This window comes from Oreochromis niloticus, linkage group LG3, assembly GCF_001858045.2.
Source record: "Oreochromis niloticus isolate F11D_XX linkage group LG3, O_niloticus_UMD_NMBU, whole genome shotgun sequence".
Classification (NCBI taxonomy): domain Eukaryota; kingdom Metazoa; phylum Chordata; class Actinopteri; order Cichliformes; family Cichlidae; genus Oreochromis; species Oreochromis niloticus.
This window is the reverse complement of record NC_031967.2, coordinates 20,010,826-20,028,082: the sequence shown is the minus strand read 5'-3', so window position 1 is coordinate 20,028,082 and position 17,257 is coordinate 20,010,826. Positions and strand designations below refer to the sequence as shown.

The 17,257-nt window shown below is 39.4% G+C and overlaps 1 protein-coding gene and 1 non-coding gene across 7 annotated transcripts in view; one reads left to right on the top strand and one right to left on the bottom strand.

The window, feature by feature from the left end:
• Window positions 1-17,257, top strand: part of LOC100692450 (diamine acetyltransferase 2) — a 59,600-nt gene that overhangs the window by 181 nt on the left and 42,162 nt on the right. The window contains exons 1-7 of one of the 6 annotated variants that reach the window (XM_025906161.1): window positions 2,021-2,227; window positions 2,911-2,962; window positions 3,475-3,558; window positions 4,730-4,831; window positions 4,923-4,963; window positions 12,294-12,499; window positions 14,113-14,913. In XM_025906161.1, coding sequence (XP_025761946.1) covers window positions 2,165-2,227; window positions 2,911-2,962; window positions 3,475-3,558; window positions 4,730-4,831; window positions 4,923-4,963; window positions 12,294-12,461 — 510 coding nt within the window. In that variant the 5' untranslated portion in view covers window positions 2,021-2,164 and the 3' untranslated portion in view covers window positions 12,462-12,499; window positions 14,113-14,913. Of the gene's footprint in view, window positions 1-2,019; window positions 2,228-2,910; window positions 2,963-3,474; window positions 3,559-4,729; window positions 4,832-4,922; window positions 4,964-5,132; window positions 5,650-11,890; window positions 11,993-12,083; window positions 12,125-12,293; window positions 12,637-13,704; window positions 13,802-14,112; window positions 14,914-17,257 lie in introns of those variants that run through there. The other 5 variants (XM_025906160.1, XM_003449397.5, XM_019354057.2 and 2 more) reach the window with 5 other exon arrangements.
• trnai-aau (transfer RNA isoleucine (anticodon AAU)) lies at window positions 8,174-8,247 on the bottom strand. The gene has a single exon. It is a non-coding gene; the product is annotated as a tRNA-Ile (tRNA).

Below are 17,257 nucleotides of genomic sequence, written 5' to 3'. Positions count from 1 at the left end.
GACTGTCTCCTTGGTGCATTTAAACCCCTGTTCCTCCCTGTCCTCATCGTCCGTTGTCTTCATCTCTGCTATCAGTCATCATAATTTTACCATCTCTGTGCAAGTCTGCAAATTTCTTTATTAAATCATAAGATTCTTAAATTCATCAAGTCTCTCTCTGCCTGGGTCCTCGTCACAAAACATGACATCACCGTTTTGTACATTTTAACACAATTTAATCCCCACATTTGTGAAAGAAAAGCAAAACACTTTTTTGAAAAGTCTGTAACAAAACCATCAAATCTGATAAAGGTTATTTAAATGATGCTCATAGTGAGTAAGAAGTAAACTGAGTGCATGTTTTGGACAGACATTCACTTTTAATGTGTATGTATAATATAATACAGATACATAAAAAACACTCCCAAAACAGAATAAATTATTACAAAATATTAATAAAAAACTATAAAAATGGAGGCAACTTTGCCTGTGGTAGAATGTATACAATGCATGAAAAAATCTTTACTGCAGATACTAATTTGACTAATTTAAAAATACTAATTTTGTGCTGTAAGATTTATGAGTTTCATGCTTTCATAGTGGTACTTGGGAGAGCTTGACATTTTTCTCAGGTGGTACACACTGTAAAAAGTTTGAGAAACACTGATAAGTGTTTCTCTGCCACATAGGTCTGTATGCAGCAGTCATACAGACAACTGGACAGTCCAAAAGTTGGCCTACCTGGCTGAGGCTTTAGTAGAGTTGTGGCTGAACCACATAAAAATATATCATTAATTTTAATCTCCCCAATCAATGATAATGTTATGTTGGAATCTTGTTAAAGAGGGTCAAAAATGTTTCAACCCAGTTTGTTTTGCAGATTCTGTATAGCAGCTTTAATATAGGGAGAACACAACTTCCTGATTGTGTGAGTAAAATCAGATTTTTTCTCTTCGTCAGTTTAACAGTTTCTGTTTTGCTGTCACTGTTCCCTGTCTGTTTTCTTACCTGGTTCTTCCTGACCTTGTACTTTCTCCTCACGTTCCCCTCTTTCCTCTCTCCCTCTTTGGACTGACAATCATACACAAACAGATTGTATTCAATTAGATGAAAAAATTACATTAATATGAAAAAAAAATTATTAAGATCACTAACGAAAAGTCCTCTCTCAGTGTACTTTCAACCAAAAGGCAAATAACCAAACCACATGAACATCTAATAAAAGATATAAAATATTGAAACACTGATCCAACATTATCCTTTATTGATGGATCATTTGTTCTTACACTTTTACCTGAATGTGGCTCCTGTTTTTGAAAAAACTTCCTCATATCCATTATGAACCTGGCTGTCTCTGTGTACACACACACACACACACAACAGGAGTTATAAGGTTAATGGGCATTCAGTCAGTTAGCTAGTTAGTATCCATTTCAAACAGGACAGTGGTAACAACAGCAGGCTACGGACAATTTTAAGTTTTAGATTTTAAATAGGCTGTACCCATTTCAATGGGAGCAACAGGACGGTCAAATGTCGCTGAATTTACTACAGAGCAGGACAGATTGTAGGGTAGCAAACATCATTGGAAAACACGTTTTCAACACTGCAGGTTACCTGGGTGTAAGGTTTTTCAGCTAAAAAGAAACATGACTCCTATCTAACTACATAAAGAGTAACTGAAGGTTCAATGCTGCTAATATGTCCTGTTTTAATCCAGGCACTCCACCTGCGCTCCGCTGCGTCTCAGCCACCATCCAACCATCGCTCTGGCAGCAACGACCCTAGAGCCAGAGTGGGGGCGAGCTGGAACAAACCATTTTGGGAGGGGGGAGGGGTTATCTATACTTTTGTGGTTAAAATGTTCCGTCTCAACCAAGTACTGTATGCTGTACTGTATGCTTTTTATATTTTTAGTAGTGTGTCACACAAACAGCAAATATTGTCAAAAAAAAGTAAGAAATCTTTGGGGGTGCTTTGATTCATTTTGGGGGTGCTGAAGCACCCCCCAAAATGGGCTAAAATCGTCCCTGGTTCCAGGACATGTCTGCTGTTTGTTGAAACTGAAGTAACACATTGGACTCAGAGGAGCAAAGGCTTAAAGTGTCAATAATTTCGAGCTCGTCTACTTCTCACAGTCCGTCCTCTAACAGACTGGAACAAAACCTCATCACATCCACTCGACATGGCTTTCTCCCTCCGCGCGGCAAATCTGGACGACTGCAAAGACATCGCGCGGATGATCATGGTGAGCTGATATGTGGGACTCTCATGCAATCCAGCTGTGTGTGTGATTCAGAATATTAGACTGTAAACCTTAAATCCATGCAATTTTTCAAAACCACAATATTGCTGTTGTACGGAAGAGGATTAGGGCCACTGGGGGGGAAAAAAAAGTGGGCACATGTTTTTTTTTCTTCTTTTCCAGAATTCTGAGATTAAAGTCAGAATTCTGACTTTAATCTCAGAATTCTCAGAATTCTTTCTACTCTATTCTACTTTATGTTTTTTGTCTGATTTTAGATCAATTGTATTAGTACAGTATGCCAAAATGAAAACATGACTGTAAATTCAGACACATGAGGTTGTGCTGAAAAGGATGATACCAAACAAGGCAAAGCAAATAGTTTTTAAAGGTGAAATGTGGAGGGAAAATTAAGAGTAGTAAAAAATGGCCAATTATACCCTGGAACCCACAGGGTTAAACGTTTTTTTTAAAGTAACGCAATAGTTACTTTTCAAGTAATTAATTACTTTTAGAATATTGTAACTCAGTTACTAACTCAGTTACTTTTTTGAAGAAGTAACTAGTAACTATAATTAATTGCTTTTTCAAAGTAACTTGCCCAACACTGCTGTCGGCTGAGGAACAGTGATGTTAGCATGTCCTGATAAATGATGGCAGCTGATGCTATTTATGATTTTCTCCAGGAACTGGCAGAGTATGAAAACCTGGCAGAGCATGTGAAAGTGACCCAGAAAGGTAGTGTATGTACTGATGTCTCAAGTTTTTGCCTTAACTGTAAATGTATTATTTTATACTCTTCATAAACATATTAAATCCAAGGTGATATCCCAGTAGAGGTTCAGAGCCATCCTCTTCATAGCTGCAGACCAGCAGTCTTCCACCCGTCCTCCTCTCTCTCATTTTCTTCATTCATCAGTTCCTCAAACTGCTCCTTCCATCTTTCCAACACACTCTCTTCACCCTAATCTTCTTTTCTAGCCTCTTTCAACACTTTCTTGCACTTCTTCATTCCACCACCAACTGTCCTTGACCTCTTTCTTCTGTCCAAAACACCTGTTTGCAAACACTCTGTAATGTGTGACCTTAATATTAGGGAAAAAATTATATTTGTCTAAAATAGCTGGGACAGGCTCCAGCCAAGGATAAGTGAAAGAGAATGGATGGATGGATGGATGGATGGATGGATGGATGGATGGTTGGATGGATAGATGGATGGATGGATGTTTATGTCTGTAATTTCTTTTCAGACTTGGAGCAAGATGGCTTTTCCAATAACCCGTTGTTTCATGGGATCATCGCTGAGGTGCCAGAACAGCACAAAACCAAAGAAGGTGAGGGAGATCATGTTACACTCAGTTTTTACACACTGTTTTCACTACACTGATACTAACTATGCCTGTAGGTCTTGGAGTGAGCACAAAGTCTTTGTTGCTTGTTAGGGAAAGACAATAAGAAATATGGAAAACCGTTAAATTCTCTAGTGTTTTTTATGTTCATGTTCTAGCAAGCGATTTTTCTATTCTGTAAGCCTTGATAAACCAATATAAAACCCAAACAGGGTACAAAAAGGGTTGTAAGCCTTCTCGTCAAAGTACTTAGTATTATACATTAGTCTCCCCCCTGAAACACTTCTTACATAACAAAGCTAACTGCTTTTCCTAAGAATGTAGTAATTAGACCATTGATATACCCTCTGCTGCCCAGCTGTGCTTTTTCCTTCCATGACACAGGTCTTTTTCCTGCAGACCTCAACTATCAGAGGCTATACTGAGAAGTAGCTACTAATGTCCTGGACCTCATCAATGTTGTGCTCCGCTCTCATCAGCTGCTAGAAAAACTCAATAAATACATGAACTGCCCAGAGCCAATCAGCAGAGAAGTTAGCAGCCAAATAGTTTTGGACTCAGAATCATTAGATTGATCAAGTCACTAGCAGGGGCGGATGTAGAGGGGTGGCATGTGCCACCCTGAAATGATCTCTTTCCACCCCTAGTGCCAGTGCCACCCTAGTTTTGCATATGACAGTGTTGTTCATTAAAATAAGACAGCATTAACATTTTAAGCCAGGCTACAGTTAACACTGAATATAAATTCTAAAACTGAATATATTGCATAGTGTCCCTGGTCACTAGCAACATGACTCCTGATGTTCTGCTGCCTCTAAGTAATCAAAACCAAAAAGAGAAGTAATAGTGGTTAAAATGACCTAACCAGCCTCACCACTGGGAAATGCGAGGTTTCATTTATAAAGTTTGCTGCATATTAACTGTGAGCAGCACCACAAATCGTATAATTTTTTCACCGATGTAAAGGAAATGATATATGGTTATGTGTTTAGAGTGTAAAGTAAAGCATTATGCTGTGAATAATCATTGTGCTAAATGTTCAGAGTCATTAACTCAGTGGGAACAAACAACAAAACAAATCTACAATTTTCATGAATACTGAAACTGTTAACTGTGAACTGTAAGATCACTCAGACTGGTATTTTTCTTCTTTCAGGGCACACAAAGATCGGCTATGCGCTTTATTTCCATGCTTACAGCTCCTGGTCAGGCAGAGCCATTTATATGGAGGACTTGTATGTGATGCCTGAGTTCAGAGGTACAGTACAGCCTCTGAGAAGATGTCTCATCATCACTGTGCATCTGTATTTACAAAAGATCTCAAGCTATGCACATGATCTGTCTTTCAGGGAAAGGCGTTGGTAAAGCACTAATAAGCAAGGTGGCACAGGTGAGTGAAACATGCAAATAATGTAGAAGATAAACCTTGAAGATTTTGCGATTTTCAATATTTCCGAGCAAAAAGTACTAAACAGTGTCTCAGAGGTAGCATACAGAAGCAGCCTCCATGCTACATCTCAGCTCAACAGTCATTTCTTCTTGGTTTTGCTCTCCTGTAGCTGGGTCTGGCTGCTGGCTCCCACCAGCTCAACTTCACCGTCCTGGACTGGAACAAACCATCTGTGGACTTTTACCTCAGCCAGGGCTGCTTTGATATCACTACTACAATGGGCTACCACTGCATGCGCTGCGAGGGGGAGGCGCTGAAGCACCTGGCTCAACTTTAACCAATTCATCATGACCTTGTGACCCTTGCAGCCATGAAGTCAGCCCACGCACTCCAGGGATGGAGCACCACTCAGTGGCCTCTTTGCAAAACCTAACAACTTGAAGCCCCTACCACTGCATAGGCTTTCTGAAGGTCTGTGCACATAGGCTTATTGTGAAACATGCCTTTAAAAATGAATATAGTTATGATATGATAGATATGTCTGTATACAGATAAATGGCATAAATTTGGTTTTCTAATTGAGTTGCAGTTACATTTTGGCTCTAAGGCAGTGGATGTTCCAGTCCTGAGAGGTTTTTTACATTAAAGTGTATAATGTCATAGAATAAAGCTAATTACATATATTTCTCCAGATCATTTTTTTGCGTTAAGTTACAAATAAGGCGCATAATTCACACAATGTCTTCCATATTTAGTGGTTGCCAGTGGTGGTAAGTAATCAAGTAGAAATACTTCATTATTGTACTTAAGAAGAATTTTCAGGTGTTTGTACTTGAGTATTTTTCTGACAATATTTTACTTTCACTCCGTATATTGTAATGCAAATATCTCTGCTTTCTACTCTCTATATATTGAAAACAGGCTCACTACCTTATGTTTAACACTTTTAGAGGAGTTATTTAACGTCATTGAGAACCTTCCAGACATCAAATCAGTGTGAACCTGAATGGTATGAACAACTCAACACAGTCCTGTTTCTGTGTCCATCATCCGTGGTTACTCCACATGATGAGATGAAAGAAATAATAACATAATATCTGCATAATTTATAGAGCTGTACTCAGGGTTTAAAGTTGAGGAACGATCCATCCATCTTCTTTAACTTATCCAGGGCTGCACAGGGGCAGCAGCGTAGGCAGAGAAGTCCAGACCTCCCTCTTCCTGGCCACCATTTTAAGAAAGTGGTTCCCAGGCCAGCTGAGAGCAGTAGCGGCTCTGCTCTCAGCTGACATCTGCTCCCAGATGGCTGAACTCATCACCCTATCTCTAAAGGAGAGGCCAACCACACTTCGGCTCATTTGCACCACTTGTATGCCTGATCTGTTTTTTCGGTCACTACCCAATGCTCATGACCATAGGTGAGGGTGGGGAGGTAGATCAACCAGTAAATCGAGAGCTTCACTCTTATCACTCAGCTGACCGGTATAGCGTCCACATTACTGCAACCATAGAACCAATCTGTCTGTTATTCTCCCACTCCCCTCTCCCCTCACTTGTGACACCCCATGTTCACATAGAGTACTCAGAGGTACACGGTCGAATATCTTTTCCGAGTCTACAAAACACATGTAGACTGGTTGGGCAAACTCCCATGCACCCTCAAGAATCTTCGTCTCAGGTCTCATGCATGCTTTTATTGCGGTGAGTTTGATCACTTGATATCTTCATGTCCTAAGAAAGTAAAAGGTTCTGCCCACCGGTAGATTCGGGGTTACGAGTGGGCGGCACACACATTAGCTCAAAATCCCATTTTCAGCTCCCAGTTTCACCGTTTCACTGGAGCAGAACAGAATTTAATCAACTCTGAGTTACCTAGACAGTTAAACAGGGAGTTAGATCTGCCCGTTTCAGCCAAAGCATTAAATAATCAATAACTCATCAGACAGAGCTCGTCAGATTCGTCACCTCAAGTAATCATAGGGAAACACTCACCTTTTTTATGTTCCGCTCGCCGGACGCCTCACTGATTCTGGGTTTCCCCTAGCTAGAGGTACATAATCCCCACTTAGACTGGGCAGGCCAGAGAATAGCCAACTTGAACTACAGGAAGTATTAAGCAAATGCAAAGCCTTCACCTTGCCAATCCACAGACAGACCTTACGATTGCGACATCAAGCTACTCCCAGGCGCTACTCTGTAATCAAGCCAGCTCTATAACCTGTCCCGTCCAGAGCGCGCTGCTATGGAGAAATACATTAAAGAATCACTCGCAGCAGGCATCATTCGCCCCTCCTTCTCTCCAGTGGAGTGTAGGGTTTTTCTTCGTAGTCAAAAAGTACAGTTCCACACTCCTTCTCTCCTCTCGTTTCTGTGTCCAGAACTCTGGAACTCCGTAATGTCACGTGTCTGTTTACTGCTTCTAGTGCTAATTGTCTTTCATAGAGTTTTCCCCTCTTCCTTGTATATAGCTTTGCTCATTTTCATAGTCGCACTAGTTTGCCCACACACTTGTATATATCTCACAGCACTAGTATTTTGCCACATCCGTGTAAGTAGCCCTCATTTCATTAGTTTGCCTCTGTGGCGGGGTGTGGTCCGTGGCACAGCTGTGGGGGATCCGACCACAGAGCTCATGATATAATTACAAAAATAATCATCGACCTGCGGCCTTGGGTGTCCTGGTGCCACATATACTTATGGACACCCTTATGTTTGAACATGGTGTTCGTTATGGACAAACTCTGGTTTGCACAGTCAAGTAACAGAACACCGCTCAGGTTAAAGACCGATAGGCCGTTCCTCCCAGTCAGGCCCCTCCAGGTCTCCCCAGGTCAAGTACCCTCAAGCACCCCACCCAGGGACTCCAAGAAGACTGGGTACTTTAAACTGTCGTTTGGTGCATAGGTGCAGATGACAGTAATAACCAGTATCTTGACTCAAAAGCGCAGGAAACAAACCCTCTTGTCCACTGGAAAAAAAAATCTCCATCATACACGTCGAGGGATACTAAGGTACCCAGCCCGGCCCGCCGTCTCTCACCAAGAGTGACTCCAGACTGAGACAAAGTCCAGACCTTCTTCCTGGATACTTGTTCCAGAGCCCACCCCCACCTTCCCTAAAATTTTACCTTACTGGAATCTAACTTGTGACTCCCGCTACAAAGGTGTATAGTCTTACTACTACACTATCCAGCATCCCAAAAGTAGTAGATGGCCCGTACGGGGATCGAACCCGCGACCTTGGCGTTATTAGCACCACGCTCTAACCAACTGAGCTAACCGGCCATGTTACTATTCTATACAGTTACTATAGTAACTATAGTTACTATTTATTTGCATGAATACTGTGTACTGATACTGCCATATTTTACATGCTTGGTGTGTTTCTAATACATTTTTATGAAACTTTAAACATTTAGTGCAATTTCATATTCAGCCTTGTGATTAAGTTTTCAAAACAAGTGGTATATTTTAAATTTTTTGTATTTTCAGTCACGTTTGTGTCCACCACCTTCACTCTGCCTCTAACCTCCTAAGACCCGAACTCTTCCACGACATGCATTTTTAATTTCTCTTTGATATTTAGGCATATTGGGGCCTGATGAATGTAAAAACAAAGAATTTCCAGATTTTTTTTTTTTTTTACCTTATTTTTGTTTTTAAGAAAAATGAGAGCCACAAATGAGGATATTCATTTAAAATTTTGATAGAACAGTAGCAGTATAATGTCCTCGTAAGTGGATATCAGGCCCATGTAGAGCAAAATTGAGTATTTTGTTCAAAATAACCAAAAATGTGATGTCCACATATGTGGACGGCAGGTCCTAGGAGGTTAAAGTTAGCTGAGAAGTAACCAAGGTACAGAGGGGAACACTGGACAGAATCACAAATCCTAAAAACAAATTTGCACAACAGGTTATTAGGCATGCAATAAATAAATAAAAGAATTGTACGTTACACTGTAGAAAATGATGGGCCAACTCATGTCCCGACCAACATATTTATTTTTGCAGAAACTGCAAAAACAAAGAAACAGCAGGTTAACGGGAGCTACTCAGTGCGGAGCTGTACACTGTCTCATCATGTACTGACTACACTTCGTTTAGTGAGGTGTCAGCTACTGATGCATAACACACCGAGTGCCCTCTACTGGTGAAACTTATATCACAGCAAAATAGACATTAACAGTAGTCTTTCCAAAAAAAGTGATTTTAAGCATAAAAATAAAATGGGGGGCTACTATTTTCATGTATTCATCTTTATCATAGTGCCACATACATTTTGAAAATGAATTCAAAATGACATTAAAGTTGCCGTTTCAAGTCAAACAACTGGCACGGCTGCCTTACCCTCTACAAAATGCGTAGTTTAGATGAGTTAGTGAAACAATTTGATCATCTCTGTTATTGTGTCTACTACATACATCCTCTTTACTGCACAGGGTCTGACTGTCAATATCCTATCATCCGTCCATTGGCAATAAGGAGAAAATAATTAAACGTGATTTATAGAGATACAGAAATTAAGCTATTTTGCTCTTAGACTCTCATGACTTATCATAGCAGACAGAATCCGATTGGTGATAGGATTTAGAGGACCCCCTGGAGTCTACAGGGTGATGGTTATGAAGATGAATACTGACATTTGGATGGAGCACCACCAGTTAAAAAGATACAGATGTTTCAACACTGTGTCAAGCTTCCAAAGCACAGATGTTTTGAAACACTGCTCTGAAGCGTGGTTCAACACCCAAGTCATGTGACCACGACGAAACAAGGTTTTCTAGGCAGCCACAGCGATTCCCATTATCGTTAACCATTGTCATTTGGGCTGCACCTTGTAATTACTGAATTACTTTTTATGCTCCAATCATTTAAACACTGAATAAAATACTGCAATTACAAAAATATTATATAAATATAGAAATAGTATTAAAATATCTTATTTGAATAATTACTCTCATACGGAGGAGACAAGGTGAGAAAAACAGAGACTGAGCTCTATTCACTTATGTCAGCAGAGACAGAGCAGCACTGTGTGCTGTAAACTCCTTGAAATACCTCAATAAAAATCACCTCTGTTTTCAAGAAGAACATAAAACAGGAGTTTTCAGCTCTGAGTCTGTCTGTTGTCAATTTTTTTTCTACTTTCAACAGAAAATGTGTTTGGCTGTAGTGACTCCATCCTTACTATAACGCGTTACTCACTGCAAGACCATAAAGAATATATTTACACTGTTAGAAGAAAACACATCCATTAAATACAGGTGAGTTATTTATTAACATCATTCCTGGCAAATTAGTTTTTTTCTTTTCCATTTTTTAACGCTGTGCTACCTTCAAGCGTTGCAGTGTTGAACAAACCTGATGATAGAACTTCCAGTAACCTTAAAAATCAACCAAACACATCCAAACTTTGAGGGCTGTGAGTAGAAGCTGACTGAGCCCGGGGATTTTTCCAAAACATGTGTTGATCACAATTATTGACAGTCTGGTAAAATAAGTATCTGTTGTGTTGTTGTGCAGGGCTTGCTGCATCACTGATTTAAGGAACAGCATCATCAAGATGTAGTGAGTGCCAAACTGGCCAACAGAAGTCACTGTGGAAATGTGTTTCAGTTTGTTTTGACACTTCAATACAATTCTAGCAATGCTTTAAATGTTTCATTGTTTCATAAAGCCATCTCTAGACACAGGGAATGAACTCAAAAGGCAGCTTTAATGCTGAACTCCCCCAAAAATAGAAAACACAGGCTGGCCAGGAATCCAAAACCCAGGGAAACAGAACTGAGACACACACAGAGAGAGAATGAAAAAGGACCCAACAAAGAACTGAGACAAACTGAAGGAATAAATACTCAAGGTGATGAAGGCAAACAGGAGACACCTGAGAGGACAGCTGAACCTAATTGACAAGGGATGTAAAACCAAACACAAGAGACAAAAAGACTAACAAAATAAAACAGGTAGCTAATATCTGGAAGAGGGCTCTGGACTTAAAAAGGCTGAGGAACAGTGATGTTAGCATGTGCTAATAAATGAAGACAGCTGATGCTATTTATTTATATTTATTTGTTTTTTTCTTTCCTAGGAATTGGCAGAGCATGTGAAAGTGACCCATAAAGGTAGTATATCTAGTGATGCTTAAGTTTTTGCCTTAACCGTAAATATATTGTTTTGTTTTATAATGTTTATAAACATATAAAATCCCAGGTGATATCCAAGTAGAGGTTCGGAGCCAAGTTAATGTAGTTTGGTTTTTTTTTTCATTATTATTTTATATATTTCTTTAAATTTTGACCTATTGTTTTAATTCAGTTTAGTTTCGAGAGCAAATTTTCATATTTCACTTTAGTTTTTATTGTTTGAAAATGTTTAGTTTTAGTAAATTTTTTAAAATTAGTTTCAGTCTTTAAGGGTTAGAGTTAGGGTTAAAAAAAACACTTACATCAAATCCACATCAGGTGACAGCATTAACACTTTGAGCCAGGCTACAGTTAACACTGAATATAAATTCTAAAACTGAATATATTGCATAGTGTCCCTGGTCACTAGCAACATGACTCCTGATGTTCTGCTGCCTCCAAGAAACCATAACCAAAAAGTTGAAGTAATAGTGGTTAAACTGACCTAACCAGCCTCACCACTGGGAAATGTGAGGTCACCTTTAATGAAGATTGTTGCACATTAACTGTGAGCAGCACCACAAATCATATCATTTTTTTTCACCGATGTAAAGGAAATGATACATAGTCATGTGTTTACAGTGTAAAGTAAAGCATTATGCTGTTAATAATCATTGTGCTAAATATTCATAATCATTAAATCAGTGGAAAGAAACAACAAAACAAATATACCATTTTCATGAATACTGAAACTGTTAACTGTAAACTGTAAGCTTGCTCAAACTGATATTTTTCTTCTTTCAGGCCACACAAAGATCGGCTATGCACTTTATTTCTATGCTTACAGCTCCTGGTCAGGCAGAGCCATTTATATGGAAGAACTATACGTGATGCCTGAGTTCAGAGGTACAGTACAGCCTCTGAGAAGATGTCTCATCATCATTGTGTATCTGTATTTGCGAAAGATCTAAAGTAATGCACATGATCTGTCTTTCAGGGAAAGGTGTTGGTGAAGCACTAATGAGCAAGGTGGCACAGGTGAGAGAAACATGTGAACACTGAGAACGATTAACCTTGAGGATTTTCCTGTCTTCAGTATTTGTGAGCAAAAAGTACTAAACAGTGTCTCAGAGGTAGCATACAGAAGCAGCCTCCATGCTACATCTCAGCTCAGCAGTCATTTCTTCTTGGTTTTGCTCTCCTGTAGCTGGGTCTGGCTGCTGGTTGCCACCAGCTCAACTTCACCGTCCTGAACTGGAACAAACCATCTGTGGACTTTTACCTCAGCCAGAGCTGCTTCGACATCACTGCTAGAATGGGCTACCACTGCCTGCGCTGCGAGGGGGAGGCACTGAAGCACCTGGCTCAACTTTAACCTATTCATCATGACCTTGTGACTTTTGCAGCCATGAGGTCAGCCCATGCACTGCAGGGATGGAGCACCACTCAGTGGCTCATTTCCAAAATCTGACAACATGAAGGCCCTACCACTACACAGGCTTTATGAATGTCTGTGCACATAGGCTTATTGTGACACATGCCTTTAAAAATGAATATAGTTCAGATATGTCTGTATACAGATAAATAGCATAAAATTGGTTTTCTAATTTAGTTGGAGTTACATTTTGGCTCTCAGGCAGAGGATGTTCCAGTCCTGAGAGGATTTTTACATTAAAGTGTATAATGTCATAGAATAAAGCTAATTATATATATATATATATATATATATATATATATATATATATATATATCTATATATATATATATATATATATCTATATATATACCTCCTAAGCATGTTTTTGCATTAAATTACAAAAAAGGCACATAATTCAGACAGTGTCTTTCAAATTTAGAAGTTATGAACTGCAAATACTTCATTATTGTACATAAGTAGAATTTTCATTTGTCTGTTACTTGAGTATTTTTCTAATAACATTTTTCTGCTACGTCCTACATTGTAACACAAATAACATAATATCTCTATCATTTATAGAGCTGTACTCAGGGGTTAAAGTGGACCAGAGCCATCCGGCACTGTATTTTTGGTGCAGATGTCTATGTTGCGGTTGCAGAACTTCAACCTGTAGCTAGTGCTATAAGTGAGCATAGAAAGAGTAAATCTTTTTGTTTAAGTTCAAATGCAGCTATGCAGCTCACATAGAAGCCCAAATTCTACTGAATAATCAAGGAAACTTTGCCCGATCTAAAGAATCGGTGCAGCAGATTTGTCTAAACCCAAGCGTACACTAGAAAACTTCAGCATTCTTCCAACTTCTCAGCGAAGACTTCTGGTGTATGATTAAGCTGATTTAGATTGTGCACTTCTATTTGAGCTATCTGATGTATAATTTCTTCCTGTTGGCGCCACTGTACTTGGTTGTGTTTTCCGAGAAGCACTCCATGGCTGGTGTCTGCGGAATCCGTGTTTGAGACCAGATCGTTCTGTCATAACTCAAACCTAGACAACCAGAATTAAAGTTCAATAGAACTATTTTGCACACAAGACTTTTCACAGGAAATAAAGAATGAAGATTAGGGCATATGAATAGCAAATTCTTAAAACAACTTTCCTTTTTTGGGTTTCTTCAACTCCATGGGTTTCCTTTTCCTAACAGGTTTCTCAGATCCACAGATCCACGTTGGCTGGAAATGGCTGCACAAAATAGACCTGTGTAAATCCAAAGCAATACAAAATTTTCTCACATGGTCAAACTACAGAGCACAAGGAGCTAAACACTACCACAGCAAGTGAGAAAATCCGGTAGTGACAGAGGGTAATCTTCAACCTACTTTGAGTGATTACTGAACGACCAAGTGCACAGTCAGGACAAATGCATGAGCCAGGAGAAGCTCACCCCTCTCTGAAACGTGACAATGAGTTGTAGTGTATCCAAATCTATGAAGAGAAGTGCTCTGTTATGTTTCCCTAGTCCTGGACAGAGCCAAGTTATCAACTTACAGAGGGCTACATTGAAACAGACCACAAAAACCTGAGTGAAAAAAAGAATTTTTTGACTTCACAGCTTGTCTCTGACATCCCCCGTTACATGGAACCTGGCCTTCAGTTTGGAGATGCTACTAGGGGTCACACCAAATACTGCTGCAACTTGGTTTTGCAGAACACCAGCTTGAACTTGTCTTATACTATTGTCCTATATAGATCAGTCATACATGGCATGCTTGTAGGACGCACAGTCTCACAGGAGCTGCTAATCAGGCGCCTGACTGTCACCACCTGGGGTACCAGCAGTTCAAAACAAATCACTAATGTTTTTGTTCTTCTTTGCTTAATTTTTTGCCTGTAGTCAGGAGGTGTCAGTACTGGTTATCATGACAGAGTGGCTCATCACCCGGAGCTACTACTGTAATCACTGCCTCTGGATTTCATTTGGCTTTTGGTAAAAGGAGTTTATAATCAGCTGGACTTTGGCCTGTCAGACTGATCTGAACTGTTGGTCTAGATTTTGAATAGATATAAAAAATTCAGCTGCATTATGGACATATAAAAGTATGATCAGATCATGATCCACCATTTAATATCATCTGTGGAGAGTCTGACAGGGAACAGCTTTGTTTTTAAGCATCACTCCATGATCCCAAACATACCCAATGCAGTACCAGAAAAAAGAAGTGCTCTTGTAAACAGTGGATAAATGCTGCTCCATCATATATCCCATGGGTGAAGTTTGTACTTTAACACACCCATGTAGCGGCAACCTTCGGTCCTTCTTTGCCGCTTCTGCAGGACGTAAAGTTTCTGACTCGTGCTGTTGTTGAATCACTTGTGTGCCTTTCGGTAGCAAAAACAAGGGTAATGTAAAAAAGGCAAAATATTTATTCTCCATACAAACCGAAAAATACCAAACAAATGCCTAACCTTTGAAAAGCTCACACTCCTTTTCAATTTTAGTAAAAATCTTAAAAATACTGTTCTTCCTTTAACTGGTCAAACTGTGTAATCAGTGCATTCCTCATGTCACAGTAAAGCCAATCATTACTTGCACAAATATAAAGACCTTGCTCATTGCAACAACATACTCTGCTGCGCACACGAAACTTTTATTGTTTTCATAGCAAAACCACATAATCTTGAGACAAATTTGAAGGTAATGTCTCTGTGTTGAAGTCTTCTCATCTCACCACTGTGCTGTTATTTTGGTCTGTTATCTTCATTCAAAGACTTGTTATTCTTGTTTGGGTTTTCCATTTACCGTTTCCTGTTTGCTGGCATGGGTGTTGTGGTGCTCTGCTCATGCTGCACCAGGCTGTGGCATTCTGCCAAATTCTTTCCTCACTGCACACCCCCATCTGCCTCACCCTTGCTTGCCTCTATGTCAGCAGATTCCCAGTACCTCCCTTTTCCCTCTCCTTCCCCTGTCCTTTCAGTTTTCCCGGGATTGTTGCCAGTCGGTTCATTTGGATTTCACCTGTTATCCTTTCCCCTGTTTGAATGAACAGTAAACACCAAACCTGCTCTCTGCACACACCAGGGAATGCCCCTAAGATTTTTTTTATTTATTCTTTATTACTTTCAATTTCAACCCAGCAGTTATGAGAAATCATGTGACTACAGATTAGAAGTTGCGATCATTTTATACACTTTTATTTTACATAATCTGTGTTAGTGCTGCTGAGAGTCAAGGTTTATTTATTTAATGACTTATGGGTTTTGTTGCACTACTTTTGGAACCTTGCATCATGTAGTCAAAGTTGAGGAAAGTACCTGATCTACTGATCAGTGACTCTGGGTGGATTATCTTGGAGAGTTTGGGGCCTTATATGCACATTCGGAACACCGAAAAAGCAACAGCTTTTGCCATTGTGGTGTTCCGAATGTGCATCAAACTGGACTTTAAAACATTATACTTTTTATATGGTTATACAAAAGGACTGATTAATTCACTCATAGCCATCATTTGGCACAACATACCGGATGTGAAGCAGCAAAAAAACAAACAAACAAACAAGCATTGTACTGGTTACATACCAAACTGATGAGGGTGTGTTAGGTAGTTTGCAGTTTACATCTGAATGACAGCATTTGAAATCTCGCCTAATAAGGAGATTAATTTCTACACTGAGTTACCAGGCATTGTGGTGAATATCATTTACATGTTTGAACTTTATTTGAACTTTTAGGTTTACAAATGATCCTGGAGTCCATTGTTAAATCTATTAGCTTATTCTCTGTGACACTTTTCTTCTGCTAGCAACCACAATGCAGGAAATATTCTTCAGAGTATATCAAACGACTCATTTGTAATTATGAGTCATGGTTTGTTTTAACAACAAACCATGTTTTAACTTTAAAGTTAAAAGAAAATGTTAAATGTTAAAATGTAAATAAACATTGGTACATTTGGACCATGAGGATCACATTTTACATGACAGAGTTAATTTATCTGTACAGGATCTGAGTAAGGTAATACTATGACAGGAAGAAGGAAAACTCCACGGGCTTATATTAAAAGTGGTGTTGCTTCCTCGTTTAACTTCTGGGATGTTTTTTTTTTTTCGAAATTGAAAAAATGTGTTTAAATGAACTGCATGTTTTACAGATCACATGTTGATTAACCATGAGTTTATACTCAAATATATTTTGTTTTCTCTAAAAAGTTTGAATAAAAAGCGCTGAGAAGAGCAGAAAAAACAAGCAAGCAAAACAAATGGGTAATGTGGATATTACAAAGGCTAAACAGCATCAAGCTAACATCAGAGAAGCAGCAGACAGTAACAATGATATTATCTAAACAACAGAATTATAAAGCACAGCATGATGGATTATTTTAGAAAAGACAGTGAAACTTGATGGCCTTGTGTTGTTCCCATTATTTCTTCTGCCAGACAGGTATAGAGGTGTGTCTGGGGGCCACACCACTGAAGCATGGTTCATAAGAGTCATAAGAGTAAGTTTCCAGACATTCATCAGAGCTTTTCAGGCACACAAAGCAGAACTCTGCTTTACATCGAGGACAAAAAACACATTTACATTGGTCGTTGCTGTGCTCCAAGAGCAAACCACAGGTGGGACAGGCACGGATGGCGGGGGCACCCATAGACTTCCTCCACAGACTCAAAGGTGACCAAAGGGGCTTTCTGAGCTTCCTGCTTGAAAATGACATGTCCAAAAGTACTAGAGCATTTCTCTGCAATAACAAGCTCTGTGTA